The 22,494-nt window shown below is 39.7% G+C and overlaps 1 protein-coding gene across 1 annotated transcript in view; it reads right to left on the bottom strand.

Annotated features, from left to right (window-relative positions):
* The window catches only part of OMA1 (OMA1 zinc metallopeptidase), a 92,854-nt gene that overhangs the window by 33,669 nt on the left and 36,691 nt on the right, over positions 1–22,494 (bottom strand). Inside the window, exon 7 of the mRNA XM_063427231.1 lies at positions 19,541–19,615. Coding sequence (XP_063283301.1) covers positions 19,541–19,615 — 75 coding nt within the window. The remainder of the gene's footprint in view (positions 1–19,540; positions 19,616–22,494) is intronic.

Here is a 22,494-nt window from a genome sequence, read left to right on the forward strand (position 1 = left end):
TCCTGCATTACTGGTACCCCTTCTTCACTAGTGTCTGTAATGGTCACTTATTGGCAATATGGATCACAACTGTAGATAACTGAAATTGTTTATTAAATTGTTATAATTGAAATAAAGTAAAATTCAAGTTGAACTGTCTCTTTAATTCCTTGTCAGAAAATTAAGCAGCAGCAGGATTTGCAGAGAAGATTAGGGTGAGGCAATGTTTTAGTCTGAACAGAGATGAGATTCCAATGTAGAATTGTTAAATGGCAGCAGAACAATTAGTTAGGTTGAAGCAAAAGAAGGTAAGCAGAGATGCAGGATAACAATACTCCTGTTTAGGCAGAAGAGTTCTACTTAGCTTTGTAGGGTTGGTAATCCGGTTTGATGAGAGATGTTTCTCAGAGAGGATTAAGTTGGCTGCAGACAAAAGAGTATCCAAAGGCAAGTCCGTGGTCGAGGAGAGGAGAAGGCAGGTATACGATAAACAGTCCGGGTCCGATACACAGGAGAGGTAAACACAGATACACTTAGCTTTGAAGTTTTCGCGGGAGGCTTTCAAATTGATCCAGCACTGAGGTGTTGCCGCGGTCTCCCTTTGTATCCTGGGAGTGACCGCGTCAGAGGAGGGGGAGTGGCCGCGCTCCGTCTACCCGGAAGTCCCCGGAGTACGGATGCCGGAAGGTCTGACAGAACCCCCCCCATAAGAAGCAGCCACCGGATGCTGTCAACGAGGTCTGGAAGGGTAGCGAGCATGGAACGCGTTGATGAGTCGACGAGCATGCACCGCGGAGGACGACACCCAGGAATCCTCGTCAACTCCGTAGCCTTTCCACCGGATAAGATACTGTAAGGAACCACGATGGATTCGCGAATCCAGGATCCTCTGGACCTCGTATTCTTCCTCACCTTGTACCAGAAGGGGATCAGGAGTGGTAAGAGCCTCCCTTAGAAAAGGGTCGGAGCGGTGTGGTTTAAGCAGAGACACATGGAAGACAGGATGAAGTTTCATGGTAGGTGGAAGTTTCAATCTGACCACGTTTTCGTTGATAAGAGACAATATACGAAAAGGGCCAAGGAAGAGAGAACTCAGTTTCTTTGAGGGACGGTTTGTGACAATGTTCTTTGAAGAGAGCCATACGAGATCACCAACGTTGTAAGCAGGGGAAGGTCGTCTGCCAGTATCGAAAAACTTTTTCTGAGCAGATGATGCATTTTTGAGGTTATCACGCAACTTGAGGAAGAGGGCAGACATGAAAGCGTTGTGGTTGGAGACGTATGGATTAGAAGAAGGGAGTCCCTGATCAGGAATCGAAGAGGGATGGAATCCGTAATTTGAAAAGAATGGAGTCATTTTACTGCTAGCGTGTACAGAGTTGTTATATGAGAATTCTGCCATAGGTAACCATGTGATCCAATCGTCTTGTAAGTGAGAGCAATAACACCTCAAGTATTGTTCAACACACTGGTTAACTCTCTCTGTTTGTCCGTTGGTTTGGGGATGATAGGCTGAAGACAATTTACGTTGAATACTGAGAGAGGAACACATCTCATTCCAGAACTTGGAGGTGAACTGAGTTCCCCTGTCTGAAATGATTTCTTCAGGAAGTCCATGGAGTTTCACTATGTTGTCGATGAATATTTTTGCAAGCTCAGATGAAGAGGGTAATTTCTTTAAAGGAATGAAATGAGACATTTTGGTGAAACGGTCTACCACTACTAGAATGGTGTTATGATGTTGCGAAGGAGGGAGTTCCACCAAGAAATCCATTGAAATGGACTGCCAAGGTCTTTCTGGGATCGGTAGGCTTAATAGTTGACCGAATGGTGGATGATGGTCAGATTTTGATCTCAGACAGGTTGGACAGGTTTTGACATAAGATTCTATGGTTCTGTCCTGGCGAGGCCACCAGTAATATCTTTTAGACAGCTCCAGTGTTTTCCTTGTACCCGGATGACCAGCCAGAGGGGAATCATGTATTAAGGTGAGAATTTTATTCCTAAACAAGGGAGGAATGTATAACCTGTTTTTGAAGTAGTAGAGACCGTCCTTTTTTGATAGTTTCTTTTGTTTGGGAAGCTCAAGATCTTCTTCTTTAAGATGTTTAATATCATCTATTAATGACGAAATGATACCTATGATTTTAGGTGGGGGAGTTCCAATCACAGGAAGATCTTGTTGGATTCTGGACAGAGCATCTGCTTTTTTGTTTCTGGATCCAGGTCTGTAAATAATTTGAAAATTGAATCGGGCAAAGAAAAGATTCCATCTTACTTGTCTGGCAGAGAGAGTTTTGTTCGAATGAAGATATTCAAGGTTCCTGTGGTCAGTGTAAACAATTACAGGAGTGCGTGAGTCTTCAAGTATGTGTCGCCAGTTTTCGAATGCTGCTTTAATACTTAACAATTCTTTTTCTCCTATAGGATAATTTCGTTCAGCAGGAGACATAGATCGTGAAAAAAAAGCCACTGGATGGAGAGGATCTTGAGGCGATCGTTGCTGAGAAAGGACAGCCCCGATAGCTGTGTCAGAAGCATCTGTTTCCATGACGTAGAGAAAATCAGGATTAGGGAGTTGGAGAATGGGAGCACTTGTAAATCTCCGTTTTAATTCATCAAAGGCTGCTTGAGCCTCTTCGTTCCAAGCAAAGGAACGTTTACTGCTATTGAGCAGGTTAAGCGGATGAGCTACATTGGAGTAATTTTTAATGAACTTCCTGTAGAAGTTGGCAAATCCCAAAAAACGTTGTAAGTCCTTAATATTAGCAGGAGTAGACCAATTGACAATGCAATCTATTTTTGAGGTATCCATACTTATGGAATGAGGGGAGATAACGTATCCCAAAAAAGTGATTTCATTGACTTCAAAAATAAATTTTTCAGGTTTAGCATATAATTTGTGTGTTCTTAATCTGGATAATACCCATCTCACATGTTTTCTGTGTTCCTCAAGGTTGTTGGAGTAGATGAGAATATCATCTAAGTAGATGATGACACAAACATCTAGGAGATCTCTGAAGATATCGTTTATGAAATGCTGAAAGGTTGCAGGGGCGTTACAGAGCCCGAAGGGCATGACAAGATATTCGTAAAGGCCATATCGGGTCCTGAACGCCGTTTTCCATTCATCATTGGCCTTGATTCTAACAAGGTTATATGCCCCACGGAGGTCAAGTTTAGTGTAGATTGTAGCTGTTCTTAATCTTTCGATCAACTCATTGATCAGGGGAAGAGGGTAACGATTCTTGATAGTTATTTTATTTAATGACCTGTAGTCGATGATTGGGCGTATAGTCTGATCCTTGTTCCTTACGAAAAACATGCTGGAAGCGGCTGGTGAACAGGAAGGTCTAATGAACCCTTTACGGAGGTTCTCATCCAGGTATTCTTTGAGGGTTTTTAACTCTGATTCAGAGAGAGGGTAAATGTGTCCAAAAGGGATAGGAGCACCAGGAACAAGGTCAATCGGACAATCATAAGGTCGATGAGGAGGAAGTGTCTCCGCTTCCTTTTTACTGAATACATCGGCGAACTCAGAATAGATGGAAGGTATGGGGGTTTCTTCAGTAACTTGTAGAATGGGGATGTGTTGTAGACATGTTCCCTTACAATATGCAGAGTTAAAGGTGAGAGAGAAAGGAGCCCATGTAATATATGGGTTGTGAGTCCGCAACCAGTCGATTCCTAATATAATTGGATAAAGAGGAGAATTTATAACATCAAAAACAAGAAATTCAGAATGGATATGATTGGTAGTAGTTCTTAAAGGGATAGTTTCAGAACGAATGGGCCCCGAGGATATTAAGGAGCCATCAATAACTCTGACAGAGACGGAATTACGTTTTTGAACACAAGGAATTTTATTTTTTGTAACAAAGGATGAGTCCAGGAAAACCCCATTAGCACCGGAATCGATAATGGCATCAGTGGTAATCCTTTCTTTGTCCCACTGTAATATGAGAGAAACAGAGGAGAGATGAGAGGTAGTTTTAGGAGGAAGTACACTCATTACATTCGTAGTAGAACCATGCTTACCGCCTCTAGGACGTTTCAATAGAGGACATTCTGGGACCACATGTTCTTGTGAAGCACAGTACATGCAGAGGTTCATTTGTCTTCTTCTGGTTCTCTCTTCTGGAGTAAGAGGACTTCTCAAAACCCCTATTTCCATAGGTTCTGTGGGAGTTACAGGTTTCTCTGGTGCTCGTGAAGAAGTGAAGGGTTTTTTCCATAGGGAGCTAGTGAGTGACTTCTCAGCTTTTCTTTCCCTAAGTCGTCTGTCAATGCTGATTGACAATTGGATAAGAGTATTCAGTGTAGTAGGTAGTTCTGTCCTGGAGAGCTCATCCTTGACAGCTTCAGATAACCCAATACGGAACTGGTTACATAGAGTTATGTCATTCCACTGGGTTTCTGGTGCCCATCGTTTGAATTCAGCAATATAATCCTCGACAGGCCTGTTTCTTTGCTGCAGTGTTCTAATGGTTAAGTCTGCAGTTTCTTGTTTATTAGGGTCCTCGTAAAGGAGAGACATGGCTTCGAAGAATTCATCCAGGGAATCCAATATGGGGTCATCATTCTCCAGGAAGTAATGAGCCCAGGCCATGGGTTCGCCTCTTAAAAATGAAATAACAGAACAAACCTTAGATCTTTCGGTGGGATATGATCTAGGTTTCAAGGCAATCAACAATTTGCAAGAATTGATAAATTCTCGGTATTGGGACCTGTCTCCAGAAAACTTTTCGGGGTTGGAAACAGCAGGATCACTAGCCGAGTGTGTAACGGTATGAGGAGTGTGTGTTTGTAAGTCCCTTACATAAGTAAGGATTCGTTCATTGGTGACCTGTAGGTCTTGCATGCCTTGAGTAAGCGTATCCACTCTTTGGTTCAATCTTGTGATTTCAGAAGTGAGATCTACTGGATCCATTAAGAGGGCTGGATCAATCTGTAATGGTCACTTATTGGCAATATGGATCACAACTGTAGATAACTGAAATTGTTTATTAAATTGTTATAATTGAAATAAAGTAAAATTCAAGTTGAACTGTCTCTTTAATTCCTTGTCAGAAAATTAAGCAGCAGCAGGATTTGCAGAGAAGATTAGGGTGAGGCAATGTTTTAGTCTGAACAGAGATGAGATTCCAATGTAGAATTGTTAAATGGCAGCAGAACAATTAGTTAGGTTGAAGCAAAAGAAGGTAAGCAGAGATGCAGGATAACAATACTCCTGTTTAGGCAGAAGAGTTCTACTTAGCTTTGTAGGGTTGGTAATCCGGTTTGATGAGAGATGTTTCTCAGAGAGGATTAAGTTGGCTGCAGACAAAAGAGTATCCAAAGGCAAGTCCGTGGTCGAGGAGAGGAGAAGGCAGGTATACGATAAACAGTCCGGGTCCGATACACAGGAGAGGTAAACACAGATACACTTAGCTTTGAAGTTTTCGCGGGAGGCTTTCAAATTGATCCAGCACTGAGGTGTTGCCGCGGTCTCCCTTTGTATCCTGGGAGTGACCGCGTCAGAGGAGGGGGAGTGGCCGCGCTCCGTCTACCCGGAAGTCCCCGGAGTACGGATGCCGGAAGGTCTGACAGTGTCACAGCTACTTGCTTTTTAATTATTTCACCAAGACCTCTAGATTCAAACTAACTCTAGCTTTTCTTATCTTTCTCCTGGATTTGATGTCCTGGCATCCAGATGAAGAGAAGAGATTCAGTCTCCGCTCCTTGTTTTCTGGTTGTATTTAATAGAGCATGGCTGCATTTAATTCCTGTTCTAGGGGGCTAGTTTATACCCTGGCACACAATTCAGTGCAATTCTAAGGTCAATGCTGTGCAAAGATTCTGTCTGTTGTAGGGCACCAAGTGTGCTGGCAACAGATGTAATCAGCATCTCCATTGCAGGCAAAGTATGCAAGGCAACGCGTTTGTCTTCCCTCTCTCCCCTATACCATATGTTAGTTTGTTTTTTAAATTTCCCCTGCCTCTCTCCGTCCCCTTACCGGCTCATATCACGCACATAAACCCATTTAGAGACACAGAACACACAATACAATTGCACTTTCAACATAAATCACACACATATATAATTTTCTGACAGTTAAAAAATATTGACACTGATCAATGCTTGCACACAGTTACAGCATACACATATAGACCACACACGCAACATATACACGTATCATTGATTTTATTTTCTCTTAGATTTTTTTATATAATGGCAATATGTAGCCACTGCAAGAAACAAACAGTCTGGGGCCTTTAACAACTTCAACTACTCCCTTGTGGAGGCAGGAGACGGCCTGTAAGATGCTCTGATACAGATTTGAACATTACGTGCCTTGAGTGTCCCTTTTAGCAATAAAAAAAAATAAAAAATGAATGCGTTGGTAAAAACGCCAATGCTGATATGTAGATGAACTGGCTCCAGAGAAGGTAAAATCTCTCCAAGCTGGTGCTTACTAAATTTGCCCTTTAAACCTTTGCCAGTTCCGTGTCTGCAAAAGGCAGATTAAAAAGCAGTAATAGGCCATCAAGGAGAAAAAAAAACCCACACAATTAAACTACTTTGCAATTGTATTGTGTTTCCTACAAGGATTCACTGAGCAATCGGATTTTGATGCTACATTTGATTATGTACAAAAGAAGTGCCTCGGGCAGTATTTTGGGAAACGCAGCCCAAAGCTACGTACGTGAATCACATACTAATTATTAAAATTCAGACGTATACAAAAAAAAAAAAAACATGTCTGGCAAATATTCAAAAAAAAAAGAAGGAAAAAAAAAGGAAATACATTTTTAAAAAAGGGCTTTTCAATCATTCCAATTCTATTTCAAATAGAAAATTTGAGTGCTTGTGTGTGTGTGGGTGGGCTTGGGGTGGAACGAGTGGAATTTAGATTTGGAAATATAAAAATATTTGCCATTTCTCTGTTTGCCTTAGTAGCTACTACTTCCTTAGTTGCCCATAACATTGTTGGTGGCTTTTTTTGTTTGTTTGTTTTTTAAGCACCCCATTTTTTTGATACAGAGGGCTGTCAAGCCTACACGCTTCAATCATTTTTTCTGCACAAATTTAAGGGAAAGTAGTCTCCTGATTTTTTTAGAATCCTAAAAACAGACTTTACATTAAAGCACAAAACCAAGAGCATGCATTAAGGGTGTATAGATAGGTGAGGGGGTTAACAGATGTGCTGAAAAACTCCAAGAGTATAGATTTTGTACATTGAAACTGAAGCCTGGATTAATCGGGCTCGCCTTATCCAATAGCCTAATCCACACTTTTATTTCCTTCTGTTTCTAGATTTGTGTGGAATAAAAACCAAAACAAAAATAACATGTACTTAATTAAAAAAATAAAAATAAAAATAAAACACTGCAGGGAAAACAGAGGGCCACAACTCAGCATTAGACAGTCTCCGTAACAGAACATGCATCTAGAATTCTTAAATACTAGCATACATTATTCGCATTAAATAGGACTATTAGAAGATAAGTGAGTTTTAAAATGGATTTTCGGAGTGATTGAGCTAAGTGGGTCATTTAAGGATCGCTTCCCCGGCATTGCAATAAGAGGAGCTCTGATGGCACAGGTACAGATGAATAGCAGCTACAGGCTCATTCACCCACCTACAAATGCCCAATGCTTCTTCTGTGGCACAAAGCAAGTCAGGAAGCGAATGCAAAGGGCACATTTGGAAGGATGACATCCTGTCTCCCAAGAGGTTTACACGCCAGAGCAGCCGAGGTCTATTAAACATTATGGCCTGTTTTCTCTGGTAATGCAAGCTACTCGTTAGCTAAACAGCTTGAACGCTTTTTGTGCTAGACAGATCCCTGTGCAATGAGCCGGTTACACATCCAGTGTTACACAAGTTACAAGAACCACTGGCCAATAATAAAAATAAATTACAAAAAAATGCATGTAGCTAACATCAAACTGTTCTACCCGAATGCAAACTTTACAAATCATTTTGTTTACGTTTGTTAACAGTCCTTGAAAACAGCACTCTTAATATCAGCTGCAGTCTCCTGTTACATAGTGATGTAAATGCTACAGGTCTGCTTATATATAAAACCCTATTTTCCACAGATTGAGTATGTAATTTAAAACTCAAAGACAGGTGGCCCTCACGTAATGACCAACCTGTTTTATGACGGCTCACGCTTGCGACCAGCTCTAGTGCAGGGATTTAAGTATTCCTCCGAAAGTAGACCGGCTCCCTTGCGCATGCTTGCTGTTTTACGACAGGGTCGTAAGAACGGAACTCGGTCGGTAAGTGAGGACACTCTGTACACTCTTCCATAATCACAGAATCTTCCATTTACCAAGAAACAAATAAAAGCAGCATTGTCATGTATTTTCCTTTCCTTACACCACTTGTACCATAATGGTTACACTCTTCCCATTGCGATTTGCCTTTATTTTGCTTAATCTATTCTTCCTTTCGCCAGATCTCAATACCTGGGCACCACCATTTTCTTCTCCTATCTTCATGATGTCTGCAGTTTGCTCTTCTGTGAGATTCCATTTTTCCAATTTATATATTCTTTGTCTCCATATATCATATTTAAGTATATAGTTTTGTATATACTAGATGATTATTTATGTTGATATGCTTAATAAATATGTATTTTCCAATTTATATATTATTGAGCCCTCTTTTGGGCATTCTCGGACAATTGCCCATATTCAAAATTGCGCCCGGAGGACTTCCGCTCGCGTCATCGCAACAAAACCGGAAATGACGATCTACACACATCGGAATCGATTTTCACAATCATAGAAGGTATATAACCTCAAGGACCCCGTACAGCAAGCATTCACTTTTGAGAAAGCCTCGATGAAACGCGCCAAGTGAGGAAGAACTTGGACTTTTTTACCCTGACTGTTTTTTAAAGTTTGTATTTTCACTTTTAAATATTTGTTGTAATAAAGTATATATACATTTTATATACACCCAGTCACCTTTTTTTGTCCTACTTCCTATTTATCATCTTGCTGCTGCTACATTTGGGTCCATCATATCCCTAGGTGGGGATTATTCCACCTGAAGCTGTTTTACTAGAGCAGGTCCTTGCTCTAGTATATGTAAGTAGGATAATTTATTTTTGGGCCAAATTTATACCTACATACTATACCACATGGTGTATTCTATCTGTTTTTCATATCACGAATGCTTACATCTATAAGCCTACCAGGAACACCTCGTATCAAGAAATCCTTAGACAGGGATTATTCCGTCCAGGCCCTTGAAATAGAGCTTGTAAAGCTCTGTAAAGTGTGAGTGTGGATTTAATATTCCTTTATTGTTCACTTTATTGTTATGACATACTGCACTATCAATATATTTTGTTTTTTCTTTTAAGCTACACCACTGGCCAGTATTCCTTATTACGTAGGTACCTTCTTTATCGTTAGCGCTGTTCACCTTTTTATTTTGTAATATTTGTCTTGTTTCACAAGGTTTGGGGGAACACCTTGTTGGTGAATTGCAGCTCATTTACAGAAAGAGAGCGCTTATTTTTGTCTTTTACTTCTGTGAGATTCGTTGGACTGATAGATTGTGGGTAAATTAGCATATGCAATGGAACTTTACTTAAGCTCAATCCATTGTGTAAGAAATGAAAAAAAAAACAACAATAAAAACGTCCAGAAATGAAAATGTTTTGTCCCTATTAAAAAAACTAAGGTAAATTAAGAAAAAGAAAAAGACAAAAAGGGATTAATTTAAAAGCAAAACCTTTATCTTGACCGTGCCACTTTAAAGGGTCAATATAGGCACCCATACTACTTTATCTCAATGAAGTAGTTTGGGTGAAGTGCCGTTGCACCCTTAACCCTGCAGTTTAAAACACTCCAGTTTCAGAGAAACCACAATGTTAATATTGCAGGGTTAAGACCTCTAGCGGCTTTCTACCAGACAGCCACTAGAGGCGCTTCCTGGATTTTAACGGAGTTTAACTCGGTGAAATGACTTTTGACATTCTCATACAAAGCAACAACTTCAAAATCCATAGGAAAGCAATGATTGAGCCAGCACTGTGGAAAGAGGCAAGTTTAAAAAGGATTTCTAACCCTTTGTACACTGGTGGGGGGGCCATAGTAATAAGGACAGGAACACTATAGCATTAGTTTTGTATAACTAACGATATAGTGTTCCTTTAAGTTCTCAAAGCTGAGCAAGATTATACGGACAATACTTAAAGATATAATGCTGGACTGTTGTCATGGAAGAGATCAGCTGATATTCTGTAAGAATTTTTCTTCACATATGTGCAGCATGCGCTTATATGCAGCATTCTACAAAATATATTGTTTTTAATGCAAAAACAATAAGGATTCGAACTTGCAAAAAAATACAGCATATTGATACGTTCAAAATCTATCAAATGTAGATCTATTGGTGCCTGCAATGTCCCTTTAAGTACAAGGCTTTTATTTACCAAATAAATTTTAACATCCTCTTAGTAATCTACACCACAAGTTCTAAACCTGTGATACGCACACTGTAACGGATCGACGGGCACCCCTGTTGAAGGATGCTCCTAGCGTTTCCTGAGGACTTCAAGCACTGCAGCAGACACCATAACCACCGTAGACTCCTCCAGAGAGCAAAACAGGAACCAGCAGAACAAGAGCTTAACAGTGATTCAGCAAGGGAATATGCATAGCAATCCCTTGTAGCAGATTCCCCCAATAAGAGATGGCACTCCAAATTGAGGGTAAAGAAGAACTCATGTTTAATGGCAGGTACTCTGCTTTTATGCAGTGCTCCCCTGCAGGGGGAGACGCCCACAGGCAATTAGGCATTCACCAACCAGATAACGGTTACATCCCACATATTCCCTCCCCTCTGCTTGGGAGATAAGTGAGTTTCTTACAGTATCTACTCAATTATCTCCAAGCTAAAAACTTAGAATTTTTTATAACTTTCAGATTTTTCATCACACAGGAATAAAACTTACATTTTTATGAACAACACAACTTGTGGAACAACATATTCAAAATTCGTGAAAATCCATCCAGTGGTTCCAGAAATCTTAAAAAGTCTCTTTGGACCGACCGCACGCCTGTTTGCATGCCCAAAACAGTTCCACAGATTCAGGCTGTGTGGTCGGTCTATTTCTGCCTTGAAAATAACAAAGTCCCATCCGAAGGCGGCGTTCGAATCGTCGAACGCACTTCGACTTCTGTCGAAGTGAAACCGGGGTTGTGTTCCCGTGGTGTTATATTGTCTACCAGAGGTCTATTTTACACCCAGAATGACAAAGTCCCGTTCGAACGTGTGTTCGAATCTTCGAGCTGGACTTAGTCTCCAGCCGCAGTGTCGAAGGGTAGGGGAAGGTACAGGTCACTGCGTTGGACTGGACTAAAATGGCCGCCGCCACGTGTTCAACTGCGTAATGGCGGCCACTTCGACTACTTCGAAGTAGTGGCGAGGTTGGTTCCGCCACACATACCCCAAGGAGTTTGTGCACCACAAGCAGTGGGCGGCAAATGTGCGCTAGGCAGAGTAAGTACCTGTTTACCCAGACATCAGGTGCCTACTCTGCCCAAATTTGCTGTGTCCGGAGGGGAGAATGAAGGCGGGCGGCAAGGGAGCACTGATCTCTGTGCTCTTTCAGCACAGCTCCCCCGCGTTGATGCAGGGATCCGGGTTATAACATCACACAGCGGGTGAGGGAGCAGACCAAGAAGACCGTAAAGATGACAGCAGCCACTCTAGACCCTAGGGAATTGCTACACAATGTACCCCAGGGAAAAGATCCACTCCAGCTGTCCCAAAGGTAGGAAGGCTGGGTGGACTTAAAAATATTTCAAATGTAATAATTTGTGAGTGTGTGTATATACACACACACATATATATACATATATATATATATATACATACACACACACATTATATATATATATATATATATATATATATATACACACACACACACATACACACAAAATCTATATACTAGGCTAGCAATATCACAAGCAAAAATACTCATTAAATTAATTATTTAAAATTAACCTGTCGTGCCTTGTTTAAAGCGGCCCTGTCATGCCGATTGATTATGAACAAATTTGATTGGCAATGGAAACTGAAACTTGCTTTAAAGAGACACCGTCATCGTTTAGGGGCTTTGTTAAATTTGCAAAGTCCACGAACAGTGGCATCCTCGCTGGTGGTCTGGTGGCCATGGTGGGTGAGTTTACTTACCTGAATCTGTCCCTCGCGCACACACCTTCATCTTGGGAAGATCCTCTTCTGCACCAACATCATTGCTGTACTTTCCCACAGCTTATTCCCTGCAGCCCTCACTGAGGTCTTCTGCCACGCGGCCTTGTGCCAAAGAAAGTCAGGCTTTCTTTGTCTCTGTATATCTCTTGACTGGTTTGGAATTTCAGTGAAATCATAACACAGTCACAATGAGTATTTTTTATACAATACTAATTTTCTGGGGTGGGATGGGGATGACAGTTCCGTTTTAAACTCTGCCCATATAGGCCACTACATAATAAGTTGTGAGTGCATATGTCTGTGAGTATGTCTGTCAGTATGTGTGTAAATGTGTGTCTCTGTTTCAGTGTCCTCGGTGTGTAACATTGTCTGTGTCCTCTCTGTGTAAATGTGTGTCAGTGTCCTCTGTTTGTAACTATTAAGTGTGTATTATATTTTCATTTTGTGACTTTTATATTTCAAATTAATAGTTCATTCACACCTCCTTACATACACAATATTCACATTATGTTATATTTATTTTAAAAAATATTCTATACTTCCTTTAACCAGGCTTGTTCTCCAATATAGAATTATGTGTCTACACATTTCATTTGGAATATAAATAAATATAATATACCTTCTCAAGGCAGAAGAATTTTTTTAGACCTGCAGGGGTACCACTCTGTAAAACGTTGCTAAACACTGGCCTATACTACAGATACCCTGTGTATATATTCCTTAAGAATTTCAAAGAACTCACCTTTACCTTGAGATTCTATTAAGATAACAGCAGTGTGCAAAATCAGAGCAGATCTTCTACTTGGTAGTTTGTAAGTTACCCCCATCACCACTATTCGCAGGTAATAATTATATTACACACACTTTCAGTATAGTTTTGTTTTTTATCTGGCTTTATGTTCCTGCTTCAGAAATGGAAATCCCAGCTGCATAAGTATATTCATTTTTATTTTTTGAGCACACAATTTACACAACTGTTTGCCCACCACATTGTTGTTGTTAATTCATTGGTAGATATTTTGTATGCAACAAATTGTACACATTTTCTGCCTGCGTGAGCAGGTTAGACAACAGTGACAGAGGAATCTGAGTGAACCTATTATGACCAGTGTCTGCGCATCCATCATTATAAGGCTTCAGAGTTTATTAGTGTCTAGTGAATCTACCTGTTCTGCATCCTACTGAGCAGACTGGAGCCACTATGTATTTATAGTAACACTTCAATTAACTGCAGCCAAGTCAAAGCCATTTCTCTACGCGCTGTAAAAAAGTAGATTAGAGATAAATGTATTCATATAAATAAGCACCTTTCAGTGGTTTAGAGAACTGACCAAAAATAAATAAATATATGAATTTGTGCAAAGTCAGATGATGATTTTCTTTATTCCAATTTCTTCATTTTAGTTTGACTCTCCAGTTGTAAACACAAAGATGACAAATGGTATCACTTTTGTTTTAGAGAAAGGTACACATTCCTTCTTTGATAAAGGAGTTGAGCAGCGCCGAAATGCGTTAGGCGTTATGGTTTCTTTATTTTGCACACTGCACTTTTAAGTTGAGCACGATTTTTTGTTTTGGGGGTTTACTTGCCAGCTGAATTAGGAATTTATGGTGGAATAAAGACTGCTAGTAGAGCCCACCGAAGGGGCATTTAATAATTGCGAGTGGCCGAGAAGGATGTAGACTGTCTAGTTTAGACTTTTTTTTCTACACAGTTATAGGAGGGGGTCATCCTATTTCTTTTTTTATAATTATATCTATAGAGTGAGTTTGCTAGTTTACTCAATTTTTTATTTATTTTTGAGACGATAGAGCTTGCAGCTACCATCTCTAGACTATTATTAACAAGGAGAAAGTAGTTAAGGTGATTAATCCCTGTTAGATAGACATTATTAGAGTCCACCTCTCTGCAATTTATTTAGCTTTAGAGGTTTGACTCTCAAGGTATTGTATCTCAGACTCTGCAGTTATTTTGTAATCACAGTTAGCTTCGAACCTTCAAGTGGTAAATTTGTAACTGTTCATTTGTGGATATTGTATCCTACATCTAGTTAGGACTGGTTACAGGCATTTGTACCCCCTTCTAAGGTCTCAATTACGCTTTACTGTTCCTTCTCACAATTTGATAAGGCAATCTTGAGCTGTTTCAGCTCCCCTCTAGGTAACTCATGGTTTTGCTTTTTTTCTTTAGAGTGATTAACATTTGTTTGTTTATTATTTTAGTGTATTTTTGCAATCAATAAAGTATGTTTTAAGATTAACTTGGATTAAGACTCTGAGATATCCTCCCCATGATCTTGGGATTTTTTTTTATTTTTTTGGAACCCCTGATCATACTCTTTATTTACTTTATGGTTCATTGTCAGGCCAAAATATGGGCCCCCATATGCTAGATAATTACAATTCCCATAACGCTTTGTCAGCCTTAAGGAGTTGTAAATTTACCTTTTGGTCACTCTTGGTCTTAGTGAAGGCTTCATGTGATTTGGTAGAAATATAACGATTGTGATTATGTAATTTTTAAATACAATAAATAAAACACGCCAGTAAATCATATTATGTATACCCATTTTTAATCTGTTATGGATTAATTCATTGAGAATGTACGAGAACATTGTAGATGTCTTCTGTAAAATCACAGATATGACATTTACATTAATACTTTACATGTGAGTCCTTGCTCACTAGTTCCCAGTTCCCATGGCAAACTATTTATCTTGGATAAATCTATGGTATAAAGTAAATGTAAGAAATACATTTAAGTGTGAGATCATGGCCTACGTTACTACTGAGTGCAACAGAGTCTGAAGACTATATATGAAAGGAATATATTTTATACTTAATGGGACAAACCAATTCACACTTCATCCTGCGACCTTGTGTCAATACGCACTTTCTGCATTGTGAATGAATGTCAAATTAACCTGAATTTAAAACCATAAAAAGTATATATATATATATATATATATATATATATATATATATATATATACACACACACACACACACAAACACAAACACATATATACACACACACAATCTATATACTGTGCTAGCAATATCACCTGCAAAAATACTGGTTAATAAAAAATATTTAAAATTAACCTGTCGTGCCTTGTTTAAATCGGCCCTGTCATGTCGATGGATTGTGAGTAAATTTGATTGGCAATGGAAACTGAAACTTGCTTTAAAGGGATACTGTCGTCGTTTGGGTACTTGAATTTGCAACGTCCGCCAACTGTGACATCATCGCTGGTGGTCGGGCAGATAAAGGCGAGTTTACTTACCCGAATCTGTCCCTCACGGACGCCTCCATTTTGGGAGGGTCCTCTTCAGCACCAACGTCATTGCTGTACTTTCCCGCAGCCCTCACTGATGACGGATGCCATGCCGCTTTGTTTTAAAGAAAGTCAGGCTGAGGAGAAAAACAAAGTTGTCCCTACTTTGTCTCTGTACATCTCTTGACTGGTTTGGAATACCTCCAAGCCTCAACTAGCTAGCCAGTAACCAACCTCGTGCTGATGATTTGCATTAACAATGAAACAGCTGTCCATGAGTGGTTCACTGGCTTTGCATCTTCTCCTAAGTTGTGTTTCAAAGCTGTTGTATACAGCCAACACAGACTCAAAGGAATCCATGTTTAAAATGGAATGAGGCAAAAATGCTATTCTATGTTGAACTCATTTGCATATACCCACCCAGAATCCTTTACAGGTGTAGTAACATCATTGCAAATTTGTGATTTCTGTGGAAAAAGCAAGTCTTATGGCTTGACTGCTGTGCAGATTTTTGTATAACATTTTATTAAATATTTATATATCCAAAAACACTAAATCATTTGTAAAGCTTATCCAAAAATATTAAAATCAAAGTTTTAAGCCATACCTTTCCTCATGAATTTTGTGAAAACTACAGCACTCAGGAAAAAAATATTAAAAACAAAGGAAATTATACTGAAGCAGATTAGATAAACTTTGCTGCTGACAGCGATTCTTATTAAAGGGACAATCTGGACCCTTAAAAGGACTTTAGCTTGCTGAAATGCTTTAAGTCTGAAAAAATGTGTCCTCTTTTTTTAATTTTACCAAAAAAATGCAGTTTTCAATATAAACTGACACTTTTATAATTGAACCTTCTTTACACCCCCTTGCTGTCATTCAGATTACTGTCCATGTTACTTCCTGGTTTGTTTAGCTTTGTGGAGCTATATTCAAAAGGCAGGCAATTGAGCTGCATTGAGAAGTCTGTGATTGGACAGCCACAAAAGGTCTGGGCAGGGTTTGAAGGGAAGGGCTTCTGAATGCTTCAGACAAGAGATCTTTTAGATTTATCCCCAATTAAAAATTAGAGGCAGATCTACTAAACAGTGTATTTTATAATTAGGCAATGGAGACAAAATTATGCAATTACCAAAACACAGAAAGGATTTTTTTTTTTTTTTTATAAATCGGTTTTAACCAATACTGTATTTATTATAGTAAATTGTATAACTGATTTATTTTAAAAATAACATAATACATAGAGTGTTTCTCATGTTCTACGGGTTAATTCTACGGAGCCACAACAAAAAAAAAAATGTAAGTACAAAACATAACCACTAGGTGGCACTCTTTATAAATGAATTTAAGAGATTTGCCTGGCATTCAAATGAAGAGTCTGAGCATGTAACATAAGTGTACGTTCCAGCAATGTGCTTCTGTCAAATGTTATGTCGGATGGAGGCAAAAACACAGTGATTACATCAGGGCTGCCATCATAAAATGTGCCTCCTGCAATGCCCAACCTCGTGGCTTGACATTTCCAAGAATGACTTCCAACAGGCAGTGCATGATTTGATAGAATATGGTGAGCCTCGTGGGAATGAAATCTGTTATTCAAAATACGGCGAGCTATTTGCATGTCTACAAGGATTCAGACAAAGAAGGTTACTGTGCTGTGGTTTGTACATCATCATCCCAGTCAAACGGGCTGTCGAGCTAACAAATTATCATGCAATCCTCTGCCGCTTCTCACCTGTTCTTTGTTGAAGGGCAGGTGTTTTAACAAGATGTGCGGGGTGCATTTTAATCAGCACCAATTATTACAGTCGTAATACACTAAACCTAAGAGTGCTAAATGAATTTCATGCGCCTGCGATATACCAGACATTTCTAATTAAACAGCAAGCGGTACATGTCAAAGTAGGGCAATATAAAAGTTAGTTATTTTACTTATTTATAGTGTTTTTTTTGTTTTTGTTTTTAATTAAAGGTTTTCTGGAACAACATAAAATGACAACCGATGCAGAAAGTGGACCCTAACTCAGCATTAGGTCTAGAAAACAAAAACGGAGATATGTTGCACGTGAACTTAAGGAATACTGGCTACTTGTTCTGCATTATGGAAAGAAGACGCCAACATGGTTGCCCCAACCTTCTCAGTGTATGTATATAGTTAAGCGTCTTTTTACTTATTTCAGGTACAACATTTCGTCCCACTAAAGACTTGGGTAAAAAAAAAAAAAAAAAAAAAAGCTGGATTGTTACGGTGAAAAATGACTGTTGCTCTTTCAAGCTTGCCAATAGATAGAAAATGCCCTGATACCAACTGCACAAAGTTATGGTAATTCTGTATACAAGGGAACTGGCTGTGGCGTCAATTCATACATTCAGACCGCTTGCTTATATGATGTCACAACCAGAGCAATTGTCCATTTACTGCACAATATCCAGATTTGCAGAAAGTTAAGTATGTCTGTTACAAATTACAGATTTCAGGACTTTGCAAAACAAGAAATATGAAAGGTTTAGGTGTGTCTAAAATATGTCATGCACTAGTGCTAGCCTCAGGTGTGCTAAGAATTCTGGGTTTTCAGGACCACAATCATCTTGCAGATATAATGCTGCCAGCATGACAACAATAAAGGCTAGTCTATGACGAGCCATGCTAACAGGATGATATCTGATTAATGCTCTAGTGTTGATATATAAATATTAATAATATTTTTGACATGTTCCGGTATTTCTCGGATGAAAGAAAACACATCTCATAGCCCATCATTGTGCTTTGTTGCGAGATGTGCCTCCGCTAGGTCCAGCACTAGGACAGAGAGCAGACACGTTTGTACATACAAACAGGACATCCATTATATCTGGCAGATTTCACTTGAGTATTGTGGTCATAGCATTAAATAATTATTATTATTTATAAAGCACTAACAAATTCTGCAGCACTGTAAATAGGTGCACTAACAAACAAGTAGTTACAACAAGACAAGTTAGAACAGAAGGTGAGTGGGGTACAATGGCACAAGAGGTAAGGGTATGGAATAAAAAATTAGGTTGCTAGAAGTATTTACAATGAAGGCTATTTTTTTTTTTGTATGATGATGCAGTTGCAGGAAAGGATGTAGGTTAGTTAGATGTGGGGGTGGAAAGCTGTTTTTTTAAGTGAGTTTTCAGTGATTTTTTCAGTGCGTGGGAGTCTGAATGGGACATTCTGTGAATTATTGAAAATAGGCATAAAGGCGCAGTTTTGTTAAGAGATTTGTAAGCGATGACCAGAATTTAAAATTAATACCGATACCTTACAGGAAGCCAATGTACAGATTAACAGAGGGGGGAGCTATGGGAGGTGCGGGAGGACAGGAAGATGAATTTAATGCATCATCCATTATAGACTGTAGAGGAGTGAGCAGGGAGTGCATAGGTAGAGGGGGACGCAAGCTATATTTTTGAGATGGAAGTGACAGAATTTGACAATTGACAGGATGTGAGGGGTGAAGAAGAGGTTGAAATAAAAACGAAACCAAGGGAGTGAACTCTGAGGTAGAGCAGATGATAGTGCCATTGACTTGTAGGAAGATAAACATGGGAGTAGCAGTGCTTGAAGGAGTAAATATAAGAAGTTCTGTTTTGGAAAGATTGAGTTTAAAGAAGCGAGATGCCACCCGGTTAGAATAGCAGAAAGGCACTTTGAGACATCATTTAAGAGGAATGGAGAAAGAGAGATTTACATGTTATCAGCATGGAAGTGGGATTGAAAGCCAAGAGGGATAGCATAGACTGAGAACCTTAGGGGGCTGAGGACAGAACGCCAACAGATAAGGATTGTGGAGGAGATGAAGAACCAGAAAAGGAGACTTTAAAAGAGCACTTACGAGAAGTCACTCCGTGCAGCCACAATTATTCCCTGGTGGAGATATTTTGACCTGACATATGTTTGGTTTCCACTAAACAGATTTCCCACTTTGAAGACACATTACGATTCACACCTATTTTGCTTTTTAAACATGTGTTTTAATTAGTAAATCACATCTCATGAAATGCTGTTTGAAAAGAGACATTTGGTACCTTGGCAGCCAGCTGAAGTCCCACTCGGTCAGCTTCTGACTCTAAACTCCTGCTGTAGGGCCGGTCGAACATATACTGTGAGTGTGAAAAATTCTGTTATCCAGAGCAGTATGGAGGTGACAGCAATGATTTTATATCTCAGATATTGGCATTCGACAGCATGTGGTAAAATACTGCCAGATGAGTTATGATAACAGGGTCAATCAGCACATTTCAACATGTTTATGGATAGGTGGGTGTACATACATATGTTATCATTTGATTATCTTAACACCAATTAATAAACAAAATACTCCAAGATATGTTCAAAACTTTAATTACAAATACTTTATTTTTATAAAACACATTGTACCCAATAAATGTTTTGCTATGTGCACACAGAATAGGATTTTGCAAAAAAAGGCAATCTAACATGCTGTATCCGACACTGTGATGAGCATGCCTTCTTCTTAGGTCAGGTAAAGAGATACAGAAAAATCCCAGCAGATTGAACGAAAAGGACAACTCTAAATTTCCACCAGCTGGCCTACACTCTCTAATCAATTAAATGATTTCAAAACAAATTAAAAGTAGGAAAAGAAACCCAAGGGGGACACACAGATGAAAAAGATCATATATTTGCAATTTTGTCTTTGTTCTCACTGTAATGAACCCTTGTGTCTGTTGTAGGTGTAGTATCCGTTCTCATTTGTACAACCCTGTTAATGAAGGTCACCAGAAACAGTTTCTATTGTCTCTCTCTCTATCTATCAATCAATCTATCTATATATATATATATTTATTTATTTGTGGTCAAGGCATAAAGCCGTAGATTTAGTAACCTAAACAAAGACCTGAACAGTCAGTTGGGGTGTGCCGTAACGGACGACGCAGTAGGCCTGAAAATAAAAAAGGGCCTACCTCAAGAAATGATTAAAAGGAGGAGTGGTGGGTGGGACAAATCTCTAGACCTGAGACGGTAGTGAGTGAAGGGCTGGATCTCCTTAAGAAGGGGAACCAAGCCCCTCCCACAACTTCAGGCCCTGCCTTCCATTTGTGGTCAAGGCATAAAGCCGTAGATTTAGTAACCTAAACAAACAAGACCTGAACAGTCAGTTGGGGTGTGCCGTAACTGACGACGCAGTAGGCCTTAAAATAAAAGAGGGCAAAAAGATGTAACCAGTTTATTCAGCCTACAATACAGTATAATATTATTACATAATCATATTCTTGAATACTAGGCGTACTTCTTGAACTGGCTGGGGAATGTATCGGGTGTAAGCTGTAGACTTCCAGCGGCCCATAATTTTAATGATGTGTGCCAGGATATTCTTTTTTGAAGCGGTAGTAGCTGCTCCTATTCGAAATGAATGACCAGAATATTTGGCCGGGTTTAATCCCAAGCGTATTAACAATGTTCTTACATAGAGCATGAACTTACTGATCGTCAGAGTCTTACCGTATAAAGCCAGTAGTGGTTGATGTGGTGTCATTGAGATGGAAGAAAGGTACTGGTCGAAGACTACCACAGGGCACCATTTATTGTCAGTAGGGTAATAGGGAATAGTGACAGTCTGTCCCTTCACACTGGTTTTTGTATGGTGTAGGAACAGTGAATAGTGGTCGTGTGTTTTAACTAGGAAGTTTGGGGTGTTATAATTAGTGGTGGTAAACTCTTTGGGCCGAAGGAACCCATAGAATGCCAAGTAGATGGCTGTTTTAATGATCTGGTTTGTGCGAGTCTCAAAAGGTTAAGTGTCTAAAAGATTCGACAGTGACTGAAATAGGAGATCGTGTATAGGTAATCTGGACGGTGTAGGTGCCGGGGTGGAGTCCTTGATACCTTTCAGTACGGACTTTACTTGATAAGAGGACAGGAAACGTTGTTTATCAGGCCATGTGGTGAGGATGTGGTGTTGAATACCAGTGAAATATAATTTAATGGTGTTGAAGGATAGTTTTAAGTGAAGATGGCAAAAAGAAATAAACGCAATCATTGTGCTCATGGCAAATTTGTCAGAAATTTTGTGTTCCATCACAAATTTATTAAACATATGAAAAGCCCTGCCATAAACCTTTCTAGTGTTAACAGAAAGCCCTAATTGTGAGAGGTGATATCCGTGAGCGAGTAATCTGTTTAATCCAACACCATCTCCGGCCACTGTGGTACTGGAGTGGGTATTAAGGCCGCTGTGGGTAGGGCCGCCCGGAACTCCTGAAAACGAGATCGGGTTAAATGGTCAGCGGCAACATTGAGAACCCCAGGAACATGTATGCAATTCAGGAAAAAAATTTATTTCGCTGCTTGCCATGTGAGATTCCTAATAAATCGCATGATGGCCAGGGAAGAGGAACGTCCCTTGTTAACAATATGGCATGTTGCCATGTTGTCCGAGAAGCACCGCACCGACTTCCCTGACCAGACAGCTCCCCATTTAACCGCGGCTGCTACAATGGGATAAAGTTCAAATTAAGCAGACGTGTCCTTGAATTCTGGAATCTCAGCAATTTCCTTTGGCCAGTTGCCCCACATCCATTCATTGCCAAAAATAGCGGCAAAACCGGAAGTGGCCGCAGCATCTGTTCAAATAGAAACAGACTCATCTGATAATACTGGTACGAAAATGCTCTGTCCGTTCCAGTGCAGTAAAAACTCCCTCCACATGCGTAAGTCAGCGGTGGCATGCACATCTAACGTTATACGGGAGGAATCGGTCTGAAAACGAGGAAATAAACAGAGCAGGCGGGATATAAAAGCCCGCCCTTGAGGAATAATTTTCATGGCAAAATTAAGGGAACCCAACAGGGATTGTGACTCCTTTTTGCTGCATGACTGTTCGGTTAAGTAAAGGTCAATGGCGGCCAGTATGCGTTTGATCTTTTCCCTGGGGAGACTAGCCTGCATGTGTACAGAATCAAGCACAACCCCCAAGAAGTTGATGACCGTATCGGGACCTTCAGTCTTAGTAGGTGAA

This window comes from Pelobates fuscus, chromosome 7, assembly GCF_036172605.1.
Source record: "Pelobates fuscus isolate aPelFus1 chromosome 7, aPelFus1.pri, whole genome shotgun sequence".
Taxonomy (NCBI): domain Eukaryota; kingdom Metazoa; phylum Chordata; class Amphibia; order Anura; family Pelobatidae; genus Pelobates; species Pelobates fuscus.